The 23,193-nt window shown below is 42.2% G+C and overlaps 1 protein-coding gene across 2 annotated transcripts in view; it reads left to right on the top strand.

Moving 5' to 3' along the window:
• ZNF341 (zinc finger protein 341) overlaps positions 1-23,193 on the top strand; it is a 37,841-nt gene that overhangs the window by 1,392 nt on the left and 13,256 nt on the right. The window contains exons 2-6 of one of the 2 annotated variants that reach the window (XM_058176824.1): positions 13,906-14,016; positions 17,646-17,833; positions 18,370-18,519; positions 20,797-21,021; positions 22,840-23,029. In XM_058176824.1, coding sequence (XP_058032807.1) covers positions 13,906-14,016; positions 17,646-17,833; positions 18,370-18,519; positions 20,797-21,021; positions 22,840-23,029 — 864 coding nt within the window. Of the gene's footprint in view, positions 1-13,905; positions 14,017-17,645; positions 17,834-18,369; positions 18,520-20,796; positions 21,022-22,839; positions 23,030-23,193 lie in introns of those variants that run through there. The other variant, XM_058176825.1, reaches the window with a different exon arrangement.

The raw sequence follows: 23,193 nt of genomic DNA on the forward strand, positions 1-23,193 counted from the left end.
ATGTCCTTTCAGTACTGTTTAAAAAGAAACAATTACTAGATCCCATACTCCAGTCTATAAGAACTCCTTGTCACTCCTTGAAAGCTGGTTGTTCTATGTTCTGTATAGCAAAATCATTGATTAAATTAATACCAAAGAATAAATTACTATCTGAACAACAATTAGGTCTGTGCAGCGCATTCTTGTTTTGGAACAGTTTGATTTTGAGGCCTGTCGCAACTTGAACAAACATAATAATACTATCGATAATTTAAGAACTGAATGTGCTGCTTTATTGGATATCTTGACTCTACTAAGTGCATCTTTGAGGCTTAGCATAGCTCTAGTAATAAGATTGGACACAAGATATCCTCAAGCTATTTCAAAATCTACCTTATGATGTTCTTAAAATTAAGTTTCTGAGGTAGCTTTTCTATCTAATTCTCAGGATACAAGGGCTCATTTTGATTTCCTTCCCTCTGAGTTTATTTTGTTGTTTGAGCTATCAGAGACTACTGCTTCCACCAGGTTCGATCAACTATCTTTTAAAAGAAATATCAGTGGTAATTTCCTTTTGATCAAATTGACAGCCAGTTAGTAGAAAAATGACAGAACTTTTCTACATGGCACTAAAATATAGCACATATATATATGATGCTTGCCAAAAGCTCTTTACCTGGTACAATGAAAAATAGCATAAAATAACAGAGTTGGAAGGAACCTTGGAGGTCTTCTAGTCCAACCCCCGCTTAGGCAGAAAACCCTACACCACTTCAGACAAATGGTTATCCAACATCTTCTTTAAAACTTCCAGTGTTGGAGCATTCACAACTTCTGCAGGCAAGTTCTTCCACTGATTCATTGTTCTAACTGTCAGGAAATTTCTCTTTAGTTCTAAGTTTCTTGTCTCTTTGATTACTTTCCACCCACTACTTCTTGTCCTGCTTTCGGGTGCTTTGGAGAATAGCTTGACTCCCTCTTCTCTGAGGCAGCCCCTGAGATATTGGAACACTGCTATCATGTCTCCCCTAGTCCTTCTTTTCATTAAACTAGACATACCCAGTTCCTGCAACTATTCTTCATATGTTTTAGTCTCCAGTCCCCTAATCATCTTTGTTGCTCTTCTCTGCACTCTTTCTAGAGTCTCAATATCTTTTTTACATTGTGGCGACCAAAACTGGATGCAATATTCCAAGTGTGGCCTTACCAAGGCATTATAAAGTGGCACTAACACTTCACGTGATCTTGATTCTATCCCTCTGTTTATGCAGCCCAGAACTGTGTTGGCTTTTTTAACAGCTGCTGCACACTGCTGGCTCATATCTAAATGGTTATCCACTAGGACTCCAAGATCCCTCTCACAGGTACTACTATTGAGCAAGGTACCACATATACGGTACCTGTGCATTTTATTTTTTTTGCCTAAATGTAGAACCTGACTTTTTTCACTGTTGAATTTCATTTTGTTAGATAGCGCCCAATGTTCAAGTCTGTCAAGATCTTTCTGTAACTTGAACAAACATAATAATACTATCGATAATTTAAGAACTGAATGTGCTGCTTTATTGGATATCTTGACTCTACTAAGTGCATCTTTGAGGCTTAGCATAGCTCTAGTAATAAGATTGGACACAAGATATCCTCAAGCTATTTCAAAATCTACCTTATGATGTTCTTAAAATTAAGTTTCTGAGGTAGCTTTTCTATCTAATTCTCAGGATACAAGGGCTCATTTTGATTTCCTTCCCTCTGAGTTTATTTTGTTGTTTGAGCTATCAGAGACTACTGCTTCCACCAGGTTCGATCAACTATCTTTTAAAAGAAATATCATTGGTAATTTCCTTTTGATCAAATTGACAGCCAGTTAGTAGAAAAATGACAGAACTTTTCTACATGGCACTAAAATATAGCACATATATATGATGCTTGCCAAAAGCTCTTTACCTGGTACAATGAAAAATAGCATAACATAACAGAGTTGGAAGAGACCTTGGAGGTCTTCTAGTCCAACCCCCTGCCCAGGCAGGAAACCCTACACCATTTCAGACAAATGGCTATCCAACATTTTCTTAAAAATTTCCAGTGTTGGAGCATTCACAACTTCTGCAGGCAAGTTGTTCCATTTTATTGATTGTTCTAACTGTCAGAAAATTTCTCCTTAGTTCTAAGTTGCTTCTCTCCTTGATTAGTTTCCACCCATTACTTCTTGTCCTGTCTTCAGGTGCTTTGGAGAATAGCTTGACTCCCTCTTCTTTGTGGCAGCCCCTGAGATATTGGAATACTGCTATCATGTCTCCCCTAGTCCTTCTTTTCATTAAACTAGACATACCCAGTTCCTGCAACTGTTCTTCATATGTTTTAGTCTCCAGTCCCCTAATCATCTTTGTTGCTCTTCTCTGCACTCTTTCTAGAGTCTCAATATCTTTTTTACATTGTGGCGACCAAAACTGGATGCAATATTCCAAGTGTGGCCTTACCAAGGCATTATAAAGTGGCACTAACACTTCACGTGATCTTGATTCTATCCCTCTGTTTATGCAGCCCAGAACTGTGTTGGCTTTTTTAACAGCTGCTGCACACTGCTGGCTCATATCTAAATGGTTATCCACTAGGACTCCAAGATCCCTCTCACAGGTACTACTATTGAGCAAGGTACCACATATACGGTACCGGTGCATTTTATTTTTTTTTGCCTAAATGTAGAACCTTACTTTTTTCACTGTTGAATTTCATTTTGTTAGATAGCACCCAATGTTCAAGTCTGTCAAGATCCTTCTGTATCTTGAGCCTATCTTCTGGAGTGTTGGCTATTCCTGCCAGCTTGGTGTCATCTGCAGATTTGATGAGTTCCCCATCTATCCCCTTGTCAAGTCATTGATGAAGATGTTGAAGAGTACTGGGCCTAAAACAGAGCCTTGGGGTACTCCACTGCATACTTCCCTCCATGTGGATGTAGTTCCATTGAGGACTACACGTTGAGTGCAGTTGGTCAGCCAGTTACAAATCCATCTGGTGGTGATGCTGTCTAACACACATTTTTCTATTTTATCTAGTAGTAGGTTATGGTCTACTTTATCAAATGCTTTACTGAAGTCCAAGTAAATTATATCGACAGCATTCTTCTGGTCCACTAATTTTGTAATTTTGTCAAAGAATGCAATGAGATTAGTCTGGAATGATCTGTTTTTGACAAACCCATGTTGGCTTTTGGTTATTACTTTGTTTGCTTCTAGGTGTTCAATGATTCGTTGCTTGATTATCTTTTCCAGAATCTTCCCTGGTATTGAGGTCAGGCTGATAGGTCTGTAGTTTCCTGGATCTGTTTTTTTCCCTTTTTTGAAGGTGGGAACTACATCAGCTCTTTTCCAGTCCTCTGGCAGTTCCCCTGTGCTCCAGGATCTTTGAAAGATATAGTTCAGTGGTTCTGAGATCTCGTCTACCAGTTCCTTCAGAACCTTGGGGTGTAATCCATCCGGTCCTGGTGATTTGAACTCGTCTAGGGTAGACAGGTGTGCTGCTGTTTTTGATAGGTTGGGTTGTTTTTTCCTTTTGTGTAAAGACAGATGCAAAAAATGAGTTAAGTAGATCTGCTTTCTCCCTGTTGCTTGTCACCTTCTTGCCACTTTCTCTCAGCAATGGGCCAATTGTTTCCTTGACTTTTTTTCTTGTTTTTAACATGTTGGAAGAAGCTTTTTTTGTTATTTTTTACTTTTGTCGCTAGCCTTTGTTCATTGTGAGCCTTAGCTTTCCTCACTTCATCTTTACAGGCTCGGGCTATTTGCTGATATTCTGCCTTAGTTATTTGCCCCTCTTTCCACTTTTTATACTTGTCCTTTTTGTCTTTCAATTTGTCAAATAGTTCTTTATGCATCCATGCTGGGTTTTTTTTGAGATCTATTGCTTTTCTTCTTCATTGGTATTGTGCTAGCCTGGGCTTTTATAATCTCACTTTTCAAAATTTTCCAAGCTTCTTGAGTTGTTTTCCCCTTGAGGATTCTTATCCATGGAATCCTTCTCAAGCTCTCTCTAAGTTTATTGAAATTAGCTCTCTTAAAGTCCAAGACTCTAGTTTGACTTTGTTCTACTACTTGTGTTTGCATAATGTTGAATTCCAGTATTGCGTGATCACTTGCCCCCAAGGTTCCTGTAGCTTCAACACCTTCTATCATTTCATCTCTGTTAGTGAGAATTAAGTCCAATATGGATGATCCTCTTGTTCCCTTCTCTACTTTTTGGGAAACGAAGTTGTCTGCTAGGTTTGTTAGAAACCTGTTGGATCTTCCACTTGGTGCAGAGTTTGTCTCCCAGTTGATGTCAGGGTAGTTAAAATCCCCCATTACTACTGTGATGTGCTTCCTACATACCTTAGTTAGCTGACTAGCAAAAAGTTCATCTACTTCCTCTGTTTGGTTGGGCGGCCTATAGTATAGACCTATGGCAATATCATTTCCTCCCCCCCCCTTTAATATTGACCCAATGCATTCAAGATAATTTCCATCATTGTTGTGCTCTATTTCTGTAGATAACTATTTTTGTAATTTCTGTAAATAACTGAGGTTTCCGGAGTCTTCACCTTTTGTTAGGGGTCACAGATAACTGACAATGGTATGTTTGATATACTATATTCTAGGATTTAGGAAAACTTATTAAAACACATGTACTTCAAGTGTTTTGTAAAGTATGATGACAAATTTTGTTATCTGAACATTTGCATATACATCACATAAAACTTATGTATGAATTTACAGCTCCTTTCCAAATATAGTTAACCCAAATACAATTTCATTTTGGAAAAGCATTTAGTGTATTTAAAACACATACATAATATTTATACCAATATTATAATCAAGATATTTTTATTGGAAGTGATGAGAAAGAGCTTACATGACAAGAGGGATACTTTATTTTGCTTTATTTATAGATAATTACTATGGATTATGGATGGAGGAGGAGGAGGAAGACGAGTGAAGGAGTGGAATTTGGGATTATTATTGCTAGTCTCCTATATTATTTTGAAGTGTAATTTTATTAAGATATTGGCTAATTCGCAGTTTCAAACTATATTACAGTGTGATTTAAATGCATGTAAATTTTCAATTGACCCAGACAAAAGCTAAAAAAAATAATGATTCTTAGCTGACTTATTTTATCAGTGAATTCGATCTTAATAAAAAATAAAAATCCCTTCTTATCCCTTAGTGGACACGAAGAAATTCTGTCAAGCTCCACATTCTGTTTTTAATTAAAGCTGCCAATAGTGTCTATGGTAAACCATAGTGTTGAAATAAATTGTAGCTTTAGTGTAGCAGCACATGTTGTCATTTGTCCCATCTGTGGATACTCATGATCATTGCCTGTTGGTTCATAAGCAGACAGTGAAACAATAGCCAAGTCTACCTCATTTTTAAAAAGAAGTATGTGTTTAAGCATGACTTTCTAGTTCAGCTTTTCCTAATCTAGTGTCATCTTGATATATTGGAACTTATTTTATCCTCAGCAATATAATCAAGATTGACTAGGGCAGGGTTCAGCAACCTGCAGCTCCGAAGACTTATGCGGCTCTTTGGGCCCTCTGCTGTGGCTCCCTGTCAGGTGATCCCAACACTGGCTGGCCCTGCCCCTCGCCCTCCCCTCCCAGTCATTCCTCGCCTGGCCTGAGAAGGTAAGGGCGATGGTGGGGGATGGAGAAGCGGCCAGGGCAAAGACAGAGAGATACAGAGAGGGGGGAGAGAGAGACAAAGAGAGAGGGAGGGGAGAGAGTGATATGTCAAAAGGATTTTGTGGATCCCGGTGTTTTTTAACAACTGATTCTTTGCCCTAATGACTGGCTGGGTAGACGTGGCTGGGGCAGGTCATGTGACTGGTGAAAGTGAGTGACATCGAGTTGGCCACGCCCACCCACGTTTTGTGGCGTCTGGTGTTTTCTTCTCTCTGGAAAAAGGGGCCAAATGGCTTTTTGAGTATTTAAGGTTGCAGACCCCTGGACTAGGGATAATCAGGGAAGATATATAGAATTGGAGAAGACTGGTTTAATTCATTTTAAAAGCCTTAAGTATTTTCATATCTTGGAATTTGACTCATTGATTACGTATTAGGTTTTCATGTTATGTTAAGTAATATTGTTTGTTTAGTGTTGGTTCAGTATAATACATAAATCCAACCACTGTAATTTGCTTCATAAATAATGTCTTAGTGTAATATGTGAAACTGTCCATTGTATGAAGAAAGACCGTGGTGTAAGGTTCTGTCATTTAAATATTGCAGAAGGGAGAAAAAATACTTTGTAAGTAGACTTTCATATTTTTTTTAAAAAATATTTTATATTTAAGATGCACAAACAATTTAATAATTTGAGGTTATAATCCTATAGATATTTACTTAGAAGAAATGGTTGGCAATTTAATTTGTGTCTTTGTGTTGGTGGTTGTCCTTTTCTAGCTTCCTAATCTTTTTGACGAGGCTAGAATGATCATAGCAGCTGCTCCACAAATTACAGAATGGTGTTTCATTCTTCATAGCAAGGACAGACAGAAAGTAATTTATATTTGTTTAAATTAGTACTTTCTCTTTCTATAAGTAGATCCATATGTGGAGAATGTTGGAAAACGATCTGCTGAAAGGATTCCAATACCCTTGATTAAATATCGTATCAAAACCAAATGCCTAAGGAGACTTGTCCTCTGTGTAATAATTTAGGAATGCCCCCATTGTGGTCAAATATCTTTGACATGATGGTGCTGTAGGCATTGGAAAATATGCTGTTTAATGATACTGAGTCATACACAGAATGTTCCTAAATGCTATGGTGAGAAGGAGTATCTGCCATAAGGATGTTATTTTCAACAGCAGTCCTGTGGATAGTATAAGATTTACTCTATTCTTTTGTATTATACCCTCATCCAGGGACATATGCTTAATGTAATCAATTGTAGAATTAATACCTAGCAATCTTTGAGCTAATAAAAGAATATGACATTCGTTTTCAATTTATTCATTGAATAGAATAGAATAGAATAGAATAGAATTCAATTCAATTCAATTCAATTCAGTTCAATTCTTTATTGGCCAAGTGAGATTGGACACACAAGGAATTTTATCTTTGGTGCATATGCTCTCAGTGTATATAAAAAGGCAAGATACATTAATCAAGACTCATAAGGTACAACATTTAATGATAGAGTACAAATAAGCAATCAGGAAACAGTCAATATAAATTGTAAGGATAAAAGCAACAAAGTTACAGTTATGCAGTCTTAAGTGGGAGGAGATGGGTGATAGGAACCTTGAGAAGACAAATAGTAATAGTAATGCAGCCTTAGTGAATATTTTGACAGTTTGAAGGAATTATTTGTTTAGCAGAGTGATGGCATTCGGGAAAAAACTGTTCTTGTGTCTAGTTGTCTTGGTGTGCAGTGCTCTGTAACGTCGTTTTGAGGGTAGGAGTTGAAACAATTTATATCCAGGATGCGAGGGTATGGTATAGTATCTAAACAAAGCCTTCTGTATGTAGGTAACTAGGCTTCCTACATTGGAATACTATGAAATCAACTGTAAGCAGTTTCGTCTCCCCTATGACTGTTATCCTCCATAGTAATCTGTCAGGCTAGCATTTTTAGAAAGAGATGGAAGATGTAGGTGGGAGGACCAATGTATTGCAATAATTCTTTGCTTGATAAATATCAAGCTATTTTAATGCAGAATTATATTCATATTTGTATATTGTTTAATCATTACCCTTTGAAGAGCTATTTGGATATTCCTAAATCAGCTGGTATTCCATTATTTTTGGAGCTTCCTGCTGAAGGTAACATTGGTCTTTTCATCTAGAAAAACCATGGCATAGAATACTAATAAATGGATTCTTCTAACAGCTGCTTCTTCAACCATAAACAAAATTCAAGCTCCTCTACCTCCTCTTTGTTTTTCTCCCAAATGTATTTTCTCAAGTAATAAATATTATGAACTTGTGTTGATTTGCAGTGGAAAAAAATAATTGGCAAGCTAGTCAAAGAGCCAAAATATTTGCAAAAATGGTTTAGTAATATTTATAACAGGAAAATTAAAGTTCAGAAGATAGTTATTTGGAGAAAGTGAAGGTTGCCTTCTTGTACACTTATTAGGAACATACTGTTTTGTAATTAAATGTGTACAGGAACAGGAAATAAAAATTAGTCTAGTGGCTAAATCCAGATAATGGCATCCTGATACTGAAAATAATCACATCATAGAGTACCATGCCTTTCAGTTCTTTAAAAAAACCAACCAATTTATATAACATGGTTCCCTAACAATAATCTTCCCATGCTTATTGATGGACTCTCCTTGAGAATGTTTTACTCTGGTGGATATATTAAACCACTGATATAATAGAGGCTTGATATTTGAAAATTGTATTGGAGAAACTTGTGTTGATTTGCAGTGGAAAAAAATACCGTATATACTCGAGTATAAGCCGAGTTTTTCAGCACGTTTTTTGTGCTGAAAAGCGCCCCCTCGGCTTATACTCGAGTCTACGTCTTGATGTACTTCGGGGACCCCGCACAGGAGACGCCAAAGAGGCGGCGAGATCGTCCGCGGATTTGCCCCAAGGCTGAGCAGTTCGCGCGGACCTGAGCCAAGCCGGTCCCAGTCCAGCCGAACGGTGAAAGCGACATGCCGAGCGCCGCCCGCTTTCACCGCTCGGCTGGACTGGGACCGCTTGCTCGGGTCCGCAGTAACTCCGCCAGGCTGTGCCGCGAAGAAACCATTTAAAAAGCCCGCCAGGCTTTCTTCTCCTCCGTGCTTCAGAAGTTGGGCTTTAAATGGTTTCTTCGGCACAGCCTGGCGGGAGTTACTGCGACCCGAGCCAAGCCGGTCCCAGTCCAGCCGAACGGTGAAAGCGACATGCCGAGCGCCGCCCGCTTTCACCGCTCGCTGACTGGGACCGCTTGGCTCGGGTCCGCAGTAACTCCGCCAGGCTGTGCCGCGAAGAAACCATTTAAAAAGCCCGCCAGGGCTTTCTTTCTTCTCCTCCGTGCTTCAGAAGTTGGGCTTTAAATGGTTTCTTCGGCACAGCCTGGCGGGAGTTACTGCGACCCGAGCCAAGCCGGTCCCAGTCCAGCCGAACGGTGAAAGCGGAGTGGCGCTCGGCATGTCGCTTTCACCGCTCGCTGACTGGGACCGGCTTGCTCGGCCCGCGCGGGCGGGGAGCCGACTTTGGCCCTTTAGCAAGGAGGAAGGTGGGAGGAAGCGGAGCTGCCGGCTGTGGCGCCCGCTGAGCCGCCGCCGCCGCCTGGAAGAGGGAGGAGGTGACCTTCACGCTGGAGAGGGTGGGGATGGGGGTTGAGGGCGGCAAGAGGAGCGAGCGTGGAGGAAGAGGAGGAGGCGACGGCCCGCCGGGACAGCGCCTAAGACCAGCCCACGCCCAAGAGGGAAAGGGAGCGAGTGGTGGGTGGCTGGGACGAGACCCCACCACAACACACACACAGCCGGTCGGACGGCGCGGTTCCTTTCTCTACTCTCTCGCTCTCGTCAAGGCGCTGGAAGGGGCGGAGAGCGAAACAGCAGCAGGAGCAGCCGGCGCCGCTTCCTCCTCCTCCTCCTCCTCCTCCTCCTCCTTTCGTGGCGGGCTGCTTCCAAGTCTGGAAATCTGTTTTGGGAAGTGGTGGTGCAGCGCGGCAGTTCAGCCCTGTCGGCCGGGGGAAGGAGGCGGTGGATCGGATTCTCGCGCCACACCGAAGTCGGCTGGAAAGCTTGCTGCTTCTTCTTCTTTTTTGCTTCTCCCCCCCCACCCACTCTTTTCTGCTCTCTTGCAACGTTGCTGCAGCTCCTCGGCTCCTTTTCCCGGCGCCCCAGAAGGCTCGAGCCTCTGCTGCCGATTGAATACTAAAATAAAATAAAAGAGCGGAGAAGAACGGGGCAGGACGCGTTTAAAAAAAAGGGGCGGGGGAGTTGAAAAGAGGCTGCCTCTTCAGGTTACCTCAACATCCATTCCAGAGCCGCTAAAAGAGCGGCTGCTTGGCCCGCCCTGGTTGGGGAACGGGCACAAAAAAAGGGTCCCTGGTGACCCAGAATTCATCCTAGCCCCATTGACTGGCCCCTTTGACTCGATAGGATTTAGCTGACGGGATTGTTAAACAGCGCTCGCACCTTTCTTCTGGGGAGAGAAGTCACTCTAATAAATATTGGGAGGTGTTTTCAAGGAAACATAGGGGTCCACCTTCTGCCCACAAGAAATGTAGGGAAATGCCACCATTCCCAGCCTTCTGAGCACATCAGCTTATCCTGGCAGAGGATGAGGAAAGTCGCATTTCAAAGCCTTTGGAAATCACCAGCTTGGAAAAAGCTAAATTATGTAGGGCTATTCAGCTACAACTTCGTGTTTAGGTTTTGTCTTTTGAAGCGAGATAATGATAGCTAGCTAGCTAGCTAATTAGATAGATAGATAGATAGATAGATAGATAGATAGATAGATAGATAGATAGATAGATAGATAGATAGATAGATAGATTAGAAAGAAAACAGAACAAAAAAACAGAATAATAGAGTTGGAAGGACCTTGGAGGTCTTCTAGTCTAACCCTGCTTACGCAGGAAACCTTATACCACTTCAAATGCTTATCCAATATCTTCTTAAAAACTTCCAGTGTTAGAGCATTCACAACTTCTGGAGGCAAGTTGTTCCACTGGTTAATTGTTCTAACTGTCAGGAAATTTCTCCTTAGTTCTAGGTTGCTTCTCTCCTTGATTAGTTTCCACCCATGCTTCTTGTCCTGCCCTCAGGTGCTTTGGAGAATAGTTTGATTCCCCCTTCTTTGTGGCAGCCCCTGAGATATTGGAATGTTCCTATCATGTCACCCCTAAACTAGACATACCCAGTTCACATGCCCGTGAGACGCCTTGCTTGCATGTCACACACACGCACCGCCGCTGGGAAAAAAAAGGATGGAAGGAAGGAAGGAAGGAAGGATGGATTGATGGATGGAGGCGACCGCTTTGAAGCGCAACCCTTCTCCCGCAACTAAGGGGGTCAATGTTTTCCCAATCCTAGGGTGTGGGAAACAGTCATTCTTTCTTCCCCTAGTCTCTCCCGAGATCGCACTGCAGCGCCCATCATCCCCAGCCGGCAATCTGAGCTCGTGCCATCGATGTGGTCCTTGAACTTCCTCCTTGTTTCTAACCCAGCCTAGGATGGCGGCGTGGAGGGTATGGTGGTGGTAAACGACCAGGAGAAAGCTTTCCTTTTTCGAGAGGTCCTCTTGGAAGGCTGCCTTGAAAGGGAAAGTGAGGGGCAGAGATTTCTCCTCAAAGGTCCCCTTGGAAGGCTGGGTTGGAAAGGGAAAGTGGGAGGGGGCAGAGATTTCTTCCTCGGGTCCCCTTGGAAGGCTGGAAAGGGAAAGTGGGAGGGGCAGAGATTTCTTCCTCGGTCCTTCTAGAGTCCTTGAGAAACTGATATCATACAAGGTTAATAAATTATACCTCCTCCTCATTGATGAGTTTTTCATCCTGAAATTGATTGAAACATTGTACCATCATATGCTGCCATAGTATAGTGTTAACAACATCTGTAAAGATGATATATGAGCATGACACTAAGTTTTTCTATATTTCCCTTTATTGAAAAACTTCCATCATGCTTCTTTCTGAAAACAAAGGTCATTATAATATACCTCATTATATATTTGATTTGATGATATTTCAGTTAATAAATACCATTTAAGGTGTTAAGCTTCCTTTCTTTTCAGCAGCAAAGTGAATTACAACTTTAAAGAACTTTATTACTTTATATTCATTTATTTTAAGTATAGATTTTAGATTTTTAAACAAATATGTTTAGAGCTTTTATATCTTTCAAGTTATTCAAATTATCCCCTCAGCAGGTATATAATGGCATCCAATTCCAATATCATGTTGGGGCTTTTGAGCAAGGGAGGAGGAACGCGAGCACCGCCTTTCGCGCTGGCATTCCGGGATTTCCCTTTGTTTAGAGCTGGGAATCCTCCTTCCCCCTTTTGCACTTTTATTGTTTTTCGTTCAAATAAATATTCATGTTATTTTACTTGGCTCTATCTTTATTTTTTACATTGACCAGTAGCTGCCTCATTTCCCACCCTCGGCTTATACTCGAGTCAATAGTTTTTCCCAGTTTTTTGTGGTAAAATTAGGTGCCTCGGCTTATATTCGGGTCGGCTTATACTCGAGTATATACGGTAATTGGCAAGCTAGTCAAAGAGCCAAAATATTTGCAAAAATGGTTTAGTAATATTTATAACAGGAAAATTAAAGTTCAGAAGATAGTTATTTGGAGAAAGTGAAGGTTGCCTTCTTGTACACTTATTAGGAACATACTGTTTTGTAATTAAATGTGTACAGGAACAGGAAATAAAAATTAGTCTAGTGGCTAAATCCAGATAATGGCATCCTGATACTGAAAATAATCACATCATAGAATACCATGTCTTTCAGTCCTTTAAAAAAACCAACCAATTTATATAACATGGTTCCCTAACAATAATCTTCCCATGCTTATTGATGGACTCTCCTTGAGAATGTTTTACTCTGGTGGATATATTAAACCATTGATATAATAGAGGCTTGATATTTGAAAATTGTAAGTATATGTGGTTGTGGTAATAGTATTCATTTAGTAAGCACTTTTAACATGATATGGTATAGTTCAAAAGAAAAAAACAATTATACAATTACATTTAATAAAACTAATTCTTAGGTTAACATGCAACCAGTAAAAATATTTGCAATTATAGCAAATCAAATGCAACCACCATGTATATTTAAAGGAAAGTTCTTCAGTATTAAACAGCATACATATATCCATAACTAATGTAAAACAGTAAAGGATAAAATGAGAATAGGGTAAAATGCATTGACTTATGACCACAATTGGAACCAGAATTTCAGTCACAAGAACAACAAATGTGGTTGTTATGTGAGTCATCAAATGACCAGGACAAATTTTACAACCTTTTTTCCATGATTGTTAAACAAATCACATGCTCCTTAAGCAAATCTGACTTCCCAAATTGACTTTGCTTGTTAAAACCCAGCTGGGAAGATTGCAAATCATGATCACATGACTGCAAAATGCTGCAATCATTGTAAATGTGAGCCAGTTGCCAAGTACCTGAACTGCGATCACCTGATTGTGGGAATGGTTGTAACTTTGAAGACAGATCATGTCACTTTCTGAGATGGTTGTAACCTTGAATCATGGTTAAACAAATGGTTGTTATGTGAGTCATCAAATGACCAGGACAAATTTTACAACCTTTTTTCCATGATTGTTAAACAAATCACATGCTCCTTAAGCAAATCTGACTTCCCAAATTGACTTTGCTTGTTAAAACCCAGCTGGGAAGATTGCAAATCATGATCACATGACTGCAAAATGCTGCAATCATTGTAAATGTGAGCCAGTTGCCAAGTACCTGAACTGCGATCACCTGATTGTGGGAATGGTTGTAACTTTGAAGACAGATCATGTCACTTTCTGAGATGGTTGTAACCTTAAATCATGGTTAAACAAACGGTTGTAAGTCAAGGATTTTCTGTAATTGGGCTTTAAACTAACCCACTAATTTAAAAAATCTTTTTAAAAAGCCCAGAGTCTGGGGATTGCCACCTTGGAGCCAGAAAAAGAAAGAAGAACCTACCTAATGGAAGGAAAGAAGTGGCAGTTTTGAGGGAGGAAAAAAGTGTCAAGTAATGGTGTTTGTGTGACCATAGTTGTAAACATAAACAATTAGTTTGAACTGTGATCGGGTTTGATTAAGTACAGTATTTGAATAAATAAAGATCCCTACATTGTAAGAAATCTAGAAATAGCATAGAAATTAATGTGTTGAAATAGGTTTTATTGCAGTCAATTTTTTCATATTTTTATCCCTGGAAGTAATACAGATTTTCTGATTGCCATTTCTATTCCCTCCAGGAATGGATAATCAGACAGTGCTAGCTGTTCAGTCCTTGTTAGATGGCCAAGGAGGTGTTACAGATCCATCATCACAGGCTGTCAACACATCTTCCTCCATCCAGTCCATGGGTGAGTCTTTCATTGGGATTTCTTTGTTGTTTCTCCTTGTGATATGCAGTAACATAGTAATTGGTTCCTGTGTGTCTGTGAGTATATGCATGCACTACTGCTTTGTTATTTTATCCCATGTATTCAGAGAATTATGATCCTGAAACAATATTAATGAGACAATTTTATGTTCTCTAGCAGTAGGCCAGTTAATTTGCTATGTATTATCACCTTTCTGCCATTAAAATAAATTCATTTAGCATTAGATAGCACTTTATTTGGTTTCATTCTCCCTATATCTTTATTTTTATTAAGAGACACATATGCTGACTCAGGATAGTGTTTTCCCAGGACAGTTAGCAATTAAGGTGATGTTTTAAAAATAAACATATACAAACATAATATAAAAAGATAATAATAAAAACATTACTAAATAACTTCTACGTAGCACATCCAATTCAAATTTATTTCTGCAATTTATATGCTACTCGATTCCAAAAAGGCTCCGAGTAGTTTACCGTATTGTAATATTCTAACATGAATATATTAAAAGACCTGTGACAATTAAAAAGTTTATTGCATAATGATGATAATAAAATAGGTTCCAGAGCATGTTAAATTTGGAGGATTACCACTGAGAAGGCCCACATCTGAGAAATTACCTGCCACACTCAGGCATTCTGTATGGCTAAAATCATACCAGAGAAAAAAATTGAGACCAGGTAAAGCTGGCATAAAGCTGGTATAATATGGTTATAACATCTAATTCCAGTGAGTACTCTTACTGCCAAATTTGGTGATAACTGAAGTTTCTGGATAGTTTTCAGAGGCAATCCAATATATAATCGATTATGGCAGTCTAGATGAGAGATTAACCAAGCATGCTTTATTGATATGGGACCATTTTTTAGTAGCATCATAGCTGTGTTGCAATTTTGGCCAATGAAAGGCATTATGTGTGCCTGAGCCTATAGAGATAAATCTAAAAGCATGTCCAGTCTATAAATTTGACCATTTAAGGGAGTTTAACCTTTTCTGAAACAGGTTGTGTTCTGTCCCCCCACCTCAGTCCGGGAGGCACGTGAACTGACTCAATTAGCTGGTGATTTAGTCCATGGCAGCTATCAGCTCTGGCAGCAAACCAGCGAGCGTCTGCCAAGGTTTTCTTTTATCTTCCTTGATGCCGGCGTGTCAGAAGCTCGTTACCGGAGCAACCAGGAAGTCAGGAACAAACAGCAATCCAAGCCAAATGCTCAGTCGAATAGTTCAGCTCAAGTTTTCTCCAGTCAGTTTGGTTTGTCCGTCATGAAGTAGTAGAGTAGCCCCTCCTGCTTTTATACCCTGTGGGGTGTGGCTCCGTGACTCAGCACTTTCTAGGCCTGCTCCACCCCTTCTTCTATTGTTCCTGCCTCTCTTGTCTACGAAACCTGGGATCTAACCAGGACTGATTGTCTACAGCTGGGTCTGGAAGCGTGCCTGGGCGGGGGGAGATACAGGAGGCAGAGGCCTCGTCACCTCCTCTACCTGGCCTGCCTCTGGCTCCTGGAGCTGAGCCAGAGAGGCCGGCCCTGCAGAGGGGAGCCCTGACAGCCCTTCCCCCTCACTCTCTGAGTCACTTTCTGGCAGAGGGCCTGGCCCGGGGGAGTGGGGGCTGGAGCCACAACAGGTTGATTCTTATGACCAACCTACAGTCTCCAGCCTTTTCATGCTATAATAATAATAATAATGTTTTAATTTGTATACTGCCCTTCTCCCGAAGGACTCAGGGCGGTGAACAGGCAAATAAAATACAAACAGAAACATACACCATAATTAAAACAACCCTTAAAAAACTGATTCAAATTTGCCAAAAAAATTAAAATAACATTACTCCCCATAAAAATTACAAAATTTAAAACCCACAATTAAAATTTAAAATTTAGAATTTAAAATCAGGCCAGTCCAGCCAAACGGAATAAATAGGTTTTAAGTTCGCGGCGAAAGGTCCCAAGGTCAGGTAGTTGTCGAAGCCCGGGGGAAGCTCGTTCCACAGGGTAGGAGCCCCCACAGAGAAGGCCCTCTCCCTGGGGGCCGCCAGTCGACATCGTTTGGCTGACGGCACCCTGAGGAGTCCCTCTCTGTGGGAACGCACCGGACGCTGGGAGATAGAGGCCGGCAGTAGACGGTCCTGTAAGTAGCCCGGTCCTAAGCCATGGAGCGCTTTAAAGGTGGTAACCAATACCTTGAAGCGCACCCGGAAAACAACAGATAGCCAGTGCAGTCTGCGCAGGATAGGTGTTACGTGGGAGCTCCGAACCGCTCCCTCAATAACCCGCGCAGCCGCATTCTGGACTAGCTGAAGTCTCCGGGTGCTCTTCAAGGGGAGCCCCATGTAGAGAGCATTGCAGTAGTCCAGACGAGGTAACGAGAGCATGAGTGACCGTGCATAGGCATCCCAGTCCAGGAAGGGACGCAACTGGCGGATCAGGCGAACCTGATAAAAGCTCTCCTGGAGACGTCGTCAAATGATCTTCAAAGGACAACCGACCATCCAGGAGCACGCCGTTATGCCTTCTCCATCGGGCCAACAACTCGCCCCGATAGACAGCCGCATCTGCAGCTGACTGTACCGAGGTGCTGGCATCCACAGCCACTCCGTCTTGGAGGATTAAGTTTGAGCCTGTTCCTCCCCATCCAGACCCGCACGGCTTCCAAACACCGGGACAGCACTTGACAGCTTCGCTGGGGTGGCCCGGGTGGAAAAGTACAGCTGAGTATCATCAGCGACAGTTGGTATCTCACCCCAAAGCCACTGATGATCTCACCCAGCGGCTTCATATAGATGTTGAACAGGAGGGTGAGAGAATCGATCCCGCGGCACCCCACACATGAGGCACCTCGAGTCGATTTCTGCCCCCTGTCAACACTGCTCTGCGCCGTCAGAGAGGTAGGAGGAGAACCACCGATAAACGGTGCCTCCCACTCCCAACCCCTCCAACCGGCGCAGCAGGATACCATGGTCGATGGTATCAAAAGCCGCTGAGAGGTCTAATAGGACCAGGGCAGAGGAATAACCCCTATCCCTGGCCCTCCAGAGATCATCCACCAGCGCGACCAAAGCTGTCTCCGTACTGTATCCGGGCCGAAAGCCGGACTGGAACGGGTCTAGATAGACAGCTTCATCCAGGTACTGGGGTAGCTGACATGCCACCACACTCTCTACAACCTTCGCCGTAAAGCGAAGATTTATGGTCGAATCTCCATGGTCGAATCTCCATGGTAGTTAAGTGAGACGTCACATGATTGCCATTTGCAACTTTTCCTGCTTAACTTCTCTGGATGCTGCAACTGTCACTAATACATCTTTGTTGCTAAGTGTCTGAATTGCAGTCATGTGACTGTGGGGACAGTGTAGTGGTTATAAGTGCAAGGAATGGATTGTAAGCCACTTTTTTCAGCACTGTCATAACTTTGAACGGTTGCTAAATGAATAGCCATATGTTGGGGACTTCAAATGTGGCTTGCTGTGAGAAAGTTAAGCATTCTCCTAACTGCAACTTTACAATTTTAGTTAATAATTCCTTACCACTTTGTTCTGCTGAAACTCTGTGTCTTCTTGGGAGGAAGTCTTTCAGGTTAAATAACTTTTTTTTTCCTTTCCCTGATTTCAGATGACGAAGATGTATTTCTCTGTGGGAAATGTAAGAAGCAATTCAACTCATTGCCAGCATTCATGATTCATAAGCGGGAACAGTGTCAAGGCAATGCCCCCTCACTGGCTACAGTCTCCCTAGCTACTAACAGTGTATATACCCCGTCCATTACCTCAGTGCAGCAGGCTCAGACCACCAATCGTCAGGTAGAGATGCTGAATGTTGGAGCTTTTTGCGGTTGGGTCACCAGTTGTACCTAAGCATACCTGTGTAGTAAACATGCCAGCGTTTCCTCCTGTATTCCAAAGTCAATCTCAGCATGTGTAAAACCTGTTAGTGGTTGTCATCCATTACCTTAGAACAGCAGTTCCCTGTCTTTCTGGCTTGGCAGACGGGGGTGGGGCGGGGGGGGGGAAGGAAGGGGATGCTCGCCCAACACTTGTGCATCTGGGTTCCGAACAGGCTACGGCCTGGTAATGAGCACCAGTTTAATGCAGTTTTTCCTCCCGTTCAATGAATAATTGCCAGCTGGACAATGTTTTATCCTTTGTACCATGCTATATAATTTAATTGAAGAGGTTTATTCACAAAATTTTGACTTTTACTACATCATTTCTTATAGCGAGTAGTTGAACTGAATGAATTGTTTTACTTTGTTTCAATGTATTACTGAAGAATTTTCTGAAAAGTTTCTTGCCTAATATCCAGTATAAGATTTTGTTCTATCTATTTTGCTCAACAGATCTCTACATATATTACTGTTCCACCCTCTCCTTTGATCCAAACATTAGTCCAAGGGAACATCTTAGTGAGTGATGAGGTTTTGATGTCAGCCATGTCTGCTTTCACAACCCTGGACCAGCCAATGTCCTCCGTGCAGCCCACTGTGCAGGTAAATATTCTTTTTCCTGCCATTTAAAACATACACAAGCACTGACAAATGGAATGTGCTATAAAAACAAAAATTAATACATGTATGTTGGAAAAGAATGTTTAATGTCTGATGACCACATACTGTCTGCCTAATGATGGGCTAGGCTGGGCAGCAATCTGAAGGACAAAATGCAATTTGAAGCAAAGGGTTGACACACGCATAAAATAGATTGGAACTACCTTAAACCAGTGGTCACCAACCAGTGGTCCGTGGACCACTGATGGTCTGTGAGAAAATTTTGGTGGTCCGTGGCTGGGTTGGGCTCCTCAAGTGACTAGAGCTTGCAAGGAGGCGGAGCCAGATTACCTCCCTGCAAGCTCTCCTCTCGAGGAGCCCGACCCAAGCTTCCCATGCAGGGAGGTGGACGTCAGATCGCCTCCCTGCAAGCTCTCATCTCTCGAGTTCTCCCTGAAGCGGCACAGGATGTCTGCAGGTGATAACTATAATGAATATGTCCACCTGCCCTCCCGAAGCACCACTGTGGCAAACAAAACAACCCCATTGCTCTGCACCTCTTCCTGCAACCAAATGCGCCCAGCCATGCGTGTCCTTTCCTCAAATGGGCTGTGCATGGGGCGCTTGGAGAGCGAGGGAGCAAGAGAGCTCTCCAACCTCTGTTTTTGTGCGTGCGCGTGTATGAGGGAGAGAGGGAGCGATTTGAAGGTGAGCCACCCAAACTTCTGGCAGAGATGGGGGTGGCTTCTGAGCAGCCCTGAATCAGCCCGCTCCACCTGACCTTTTCCCTGAATCTCGCCATTCTCCTCGCACCCCCAGCCCACTCAAGCAGCGTGTTTCTTCTCTGCTTCTCTCCAGATGCTGGTGCGGGCACCATGGATGCATAGCTTGTTGGGGCTGAGCAGGGAAGCTGCTGCTTGAGTGGGATGGGTGGGTGAGGAGAACGGCGAGACTCAGGGAATAGTTCAGCTGGAGCTGGCTGATTCAGGGCTGCTCAGAAGCTGTCCCCATCTCTACCAGAAGTTTGGGTGGCTCGCCTTCAGATTGCTCGCTCCCTCCCTGGGCTGAACCCACCAATGGCTGTCCCCACCCCTCGCCCTCCCTTCCCAGTCACTCCTCACCTGGCAAGGGAAGGTGGGGGGAATAGAGATTCGCTCCATATTCCAGAGTGGGAGCTGGATCTCGCGGCTGTTTCTTCCGGCCCTTGTTGGTGCTCCTGTGCCTTTATCTCTCCGGCTTGAGTTTCTCTCAGCCCCAAGACACTGGCTGGCCCATTGAGAAGGGGAGGGAGAGAGAAAAAGAGGGGGGGAGAAGGGTAGAAAGAAAGAAAGAGAGAGAAAGAAAGAGGGGAGAGAAGGGTAGAAAGAAAGAGAGAGAGAGAGGGGAGAGAGGAAAAGAGGAGGGGAGAGAAAGAGAATGAGAGAGAAGGGGGAGAGAGAGAGAGAGAGAAAGGGGGGAGAGAGAAAGGGGAGAAAGAGAGGGAGAGAGAGAGAAAGGTGGGAGAGAGAGAATGAGAGAGAGGGGAGAAAGAGGGAGAAAGAGGGGAGAGAGAGATGACAGAATGAGTGGGAGAGAGAGAAAGAGAGGGGTGAGAGAAAGAGGGGGAGAGAGAGAGAAAGGGGGAGAGAGATGACAGAATGAGTGGGAGAGAGAGAGAAAGAGGGGGAGAATGAGAGAATGAGAGAGGGGGGGGAGAGGGGAGGGGGGGAGAAAGAAAGAGAAGGGACAATGCCTGAAGGACCCCATTTCGTCACTAGGAGTCCAGGCACGCTGGATTCATATTAGTGGTCCCCGGGATTTAAAATTATGGACTTGGTGGTCCCTGAGGTCCAAAAGGTTGGGGACCCCTGCCTTAAACCATCCATCCATCCATCCATTCATCATTCATAGAATTGTATTAATGTTGCTACCTAAGAAATCTACATATATATGTGTATGAACCAGGGCTTGACCTTGACTTGAGGCATTTTTTATCTTTTGTAGTTCAGTTTCTTTGATGTAGTAATATTGTTATGTTGAAAATGCAAGTTGATACTTTATTCCTTAGAAAAGACTCCTTCATGATTAAATAAATGTAAATTATGATTTGCATATACATGAACTTTATCATGACAGATTTATTTTGCTAGTATGCAGAGAAACATGGGTATTGATATTGATCTTGGTTAAAGAAGGAAAGTTAAAATCTTCTTGCAAATATTGCTCCTATTTATGGACTAAAGAGCAGGGAGGGAGGGAAGGGAAGGGAAGGAAGACTAATTTCTCATTCTTTGTTTTTAGAGCAGCTTGAATATGCATCCTGGAGCAGGATACCTCTCTCAGCCTCCCCCACCCCCTCCACCCCCTCAGCCGCCCCCTCCACCCCCTCGAGCCCTTGGAGTGCCAGGCCCAGCCAATGCAGGTAGCAGTGGAGTGGCGGAAGTCTACAGTACATCTACCTCCATGCCTGGGAATGGGACGGTAGAAATACAGAATCTGGGGATGCAGCCGTATCCACCTTTGGAGGTAAAAATGAAAAAGTGAATATAATCATATTCTCGCTTATGATTATTACATGGTCTCATTGGCCTTTGTAAAATGATTCTGGCTCTGATTTTACTCAGCCTTAAAATGCCATTTTTGTTGGTTTTCAGAGAGTAGCATAACTACATAGAGTTATATTATAATAGATGATAATTTCCTTCCTAAGTAAAATGGTTGTGAAATAGTTCCCAGTCACCAAAAGAAGGAAATTATTATGTCCTATACAGATTGTCTAAATTGAGATGTATTTATTAGTTAAATATAGTCTGCTGGGTTGCACATGACCAGAAAGAGGAATATCATATATTGACCTACAGGTATAGTAGAAATTTGTCCATGGACATTTGAACTATTGTTGAATAGAAAAGTAAGATAAATAATACTTAACACAAGTAAATTTAACAATGTGTCCTGAAATGCTAAAGCTAAATCACTCATGCCTTGTTACTTCCCGCCTGGACTACTGCAATGCTCTCTACATGGGGCTCCCCTTGAAGAGCACCAGGAGGCTCCAACTGGTCAGAATGCGGCTGCGCAGGTAATAGAAGGGGCACCACGATGCTCCCATATAACACCTCTCCTGCGTAGCCTGCACTGGCTACCGGTGGTCTTCCGGGTGCAATTCAAGGTGTTGGTTATCACCTTTAAAGTGCCCCATGGCACAGGACCGGGTTACTTACAGGACCGCCTACTGCCACCTATAGCCTCCCATCGGCCTGTGCGCTCCCATAGGGAGGGCCTCCTCAGGGTGCCGTCAGTCAAACAATGTCGACTGGCGGCCCCCAGGGGGAGGGCCTTCTCTGTGGGGGCTCCTGCCCTTTGGAATGAGTTGCCTCCGGGGTTGCGTCAACTCCCCGACCTCCGGTCTTTTAAACGCGAGCTCAAGACCTTTTTATTTCACCGTGTGGGGCTAGCCTGATGAAATTTTTAAGTGGGGGTTTTATGATGGTTTTATCTTAGTTTTAATCCTATTTGGCCATTTTATAATCAGTTTTTTAATATGTTTTTAATTTTTGTTTATGTTTATGCTGTTTTATTTGGCTGTAAACCGCCCTGAGTCCTTCGGGAGAAGGGCGGTATAAAAATTGAATAAATAAATAAATAAATAAATAAGTCAGATATTAAAGAATCTGACTTTCAAGACATAGAGCTTACATATTTACTGTTTAGACTCAGTATTAAGATTGAATAAGATTGAATAAGAAATTTCAGAAGGCTGTTATTCAGAAATTGTATTTAAATGGACATTAGATTGTAGATTAGAATTAGATTTTTAGAAAAACTAGATATTATATGTATGTATGTATGTATGTATATAAACATTATAGAAGAAATGAAAGTAATGTAACCACAGAGAAAGGTCTCCACATTTGGCAAGATTGGTTTAGGTTATCTGAAACCTAAGTGCAGTTAAATTGAATAAGCAACTGGTACTGATTTACGTTAACTGCTGTAACTATATTTCAGGCTACCTGTATTTAAGTTTTGTCAATGTTTATCCAACACAGCAAATTATAGTCAGTTAAAAACAGGATTAGCACCAGATTCTCCACATGGCCATACTAGAAGATGATGCAAATGTGTAAACAATGCAGGAGTTTGTAGTTTTAATATGTAAGCAACAGAACTTTGCTATGCTTCCCATTTCCAAACTTTGAGCTGACAATAGAAGTCAAGATAGCCTATTTCTCTTCTGTATGATGGTTGTCAGAAATGGGAAGTCATGGTTGTCAGAAATGATGGAGCTTTGAATTATTTATATTTTTCTATCAGATGTGTTATCATTGATTTCTGTTTTAGGTGCCCAGCCAATGTGTGGAAAACCCAGTGTATCCTTCCCCTCCAGTATATAGTCCAAATAAACAAAGCTTTAAGTCTAAAAACGCTAATGCTGTTGCTTCCTTGAATAATACATGTGGAGGAAATCTGACCAATTTTGATTCTGCTTCCAAGAACCGTCGCTCCAAACCAGACAATAACTTGCTTGAAGGTGTGTCTTCTTGCTACTCATTCTTGCTGTAGGATAATTACATTTAAGTAAGACAGAATATGAAGTCCATGACACTGGAAGAGTTGGGTGACATATTGTAAAGGAAAATCTATGATCTTCCATATAGTCCTGGACTGTGATTCTTGTACCCCAAAACCAACATG

Source organism: Ahaetulla prasina, chromosome 3 (genome assembly GCF_028640845.1).
Source record: "Ahaetulla prasina isolate Xishuangbanna chromosome 3, ASM2864084v1, whole genome shotgun sequence".
NCBI lineage: Eukaryota > Metazoa > Chordata > Lepidosauria > Squamata > Colubridae > Ahaetulla > Ahaetulla prasina.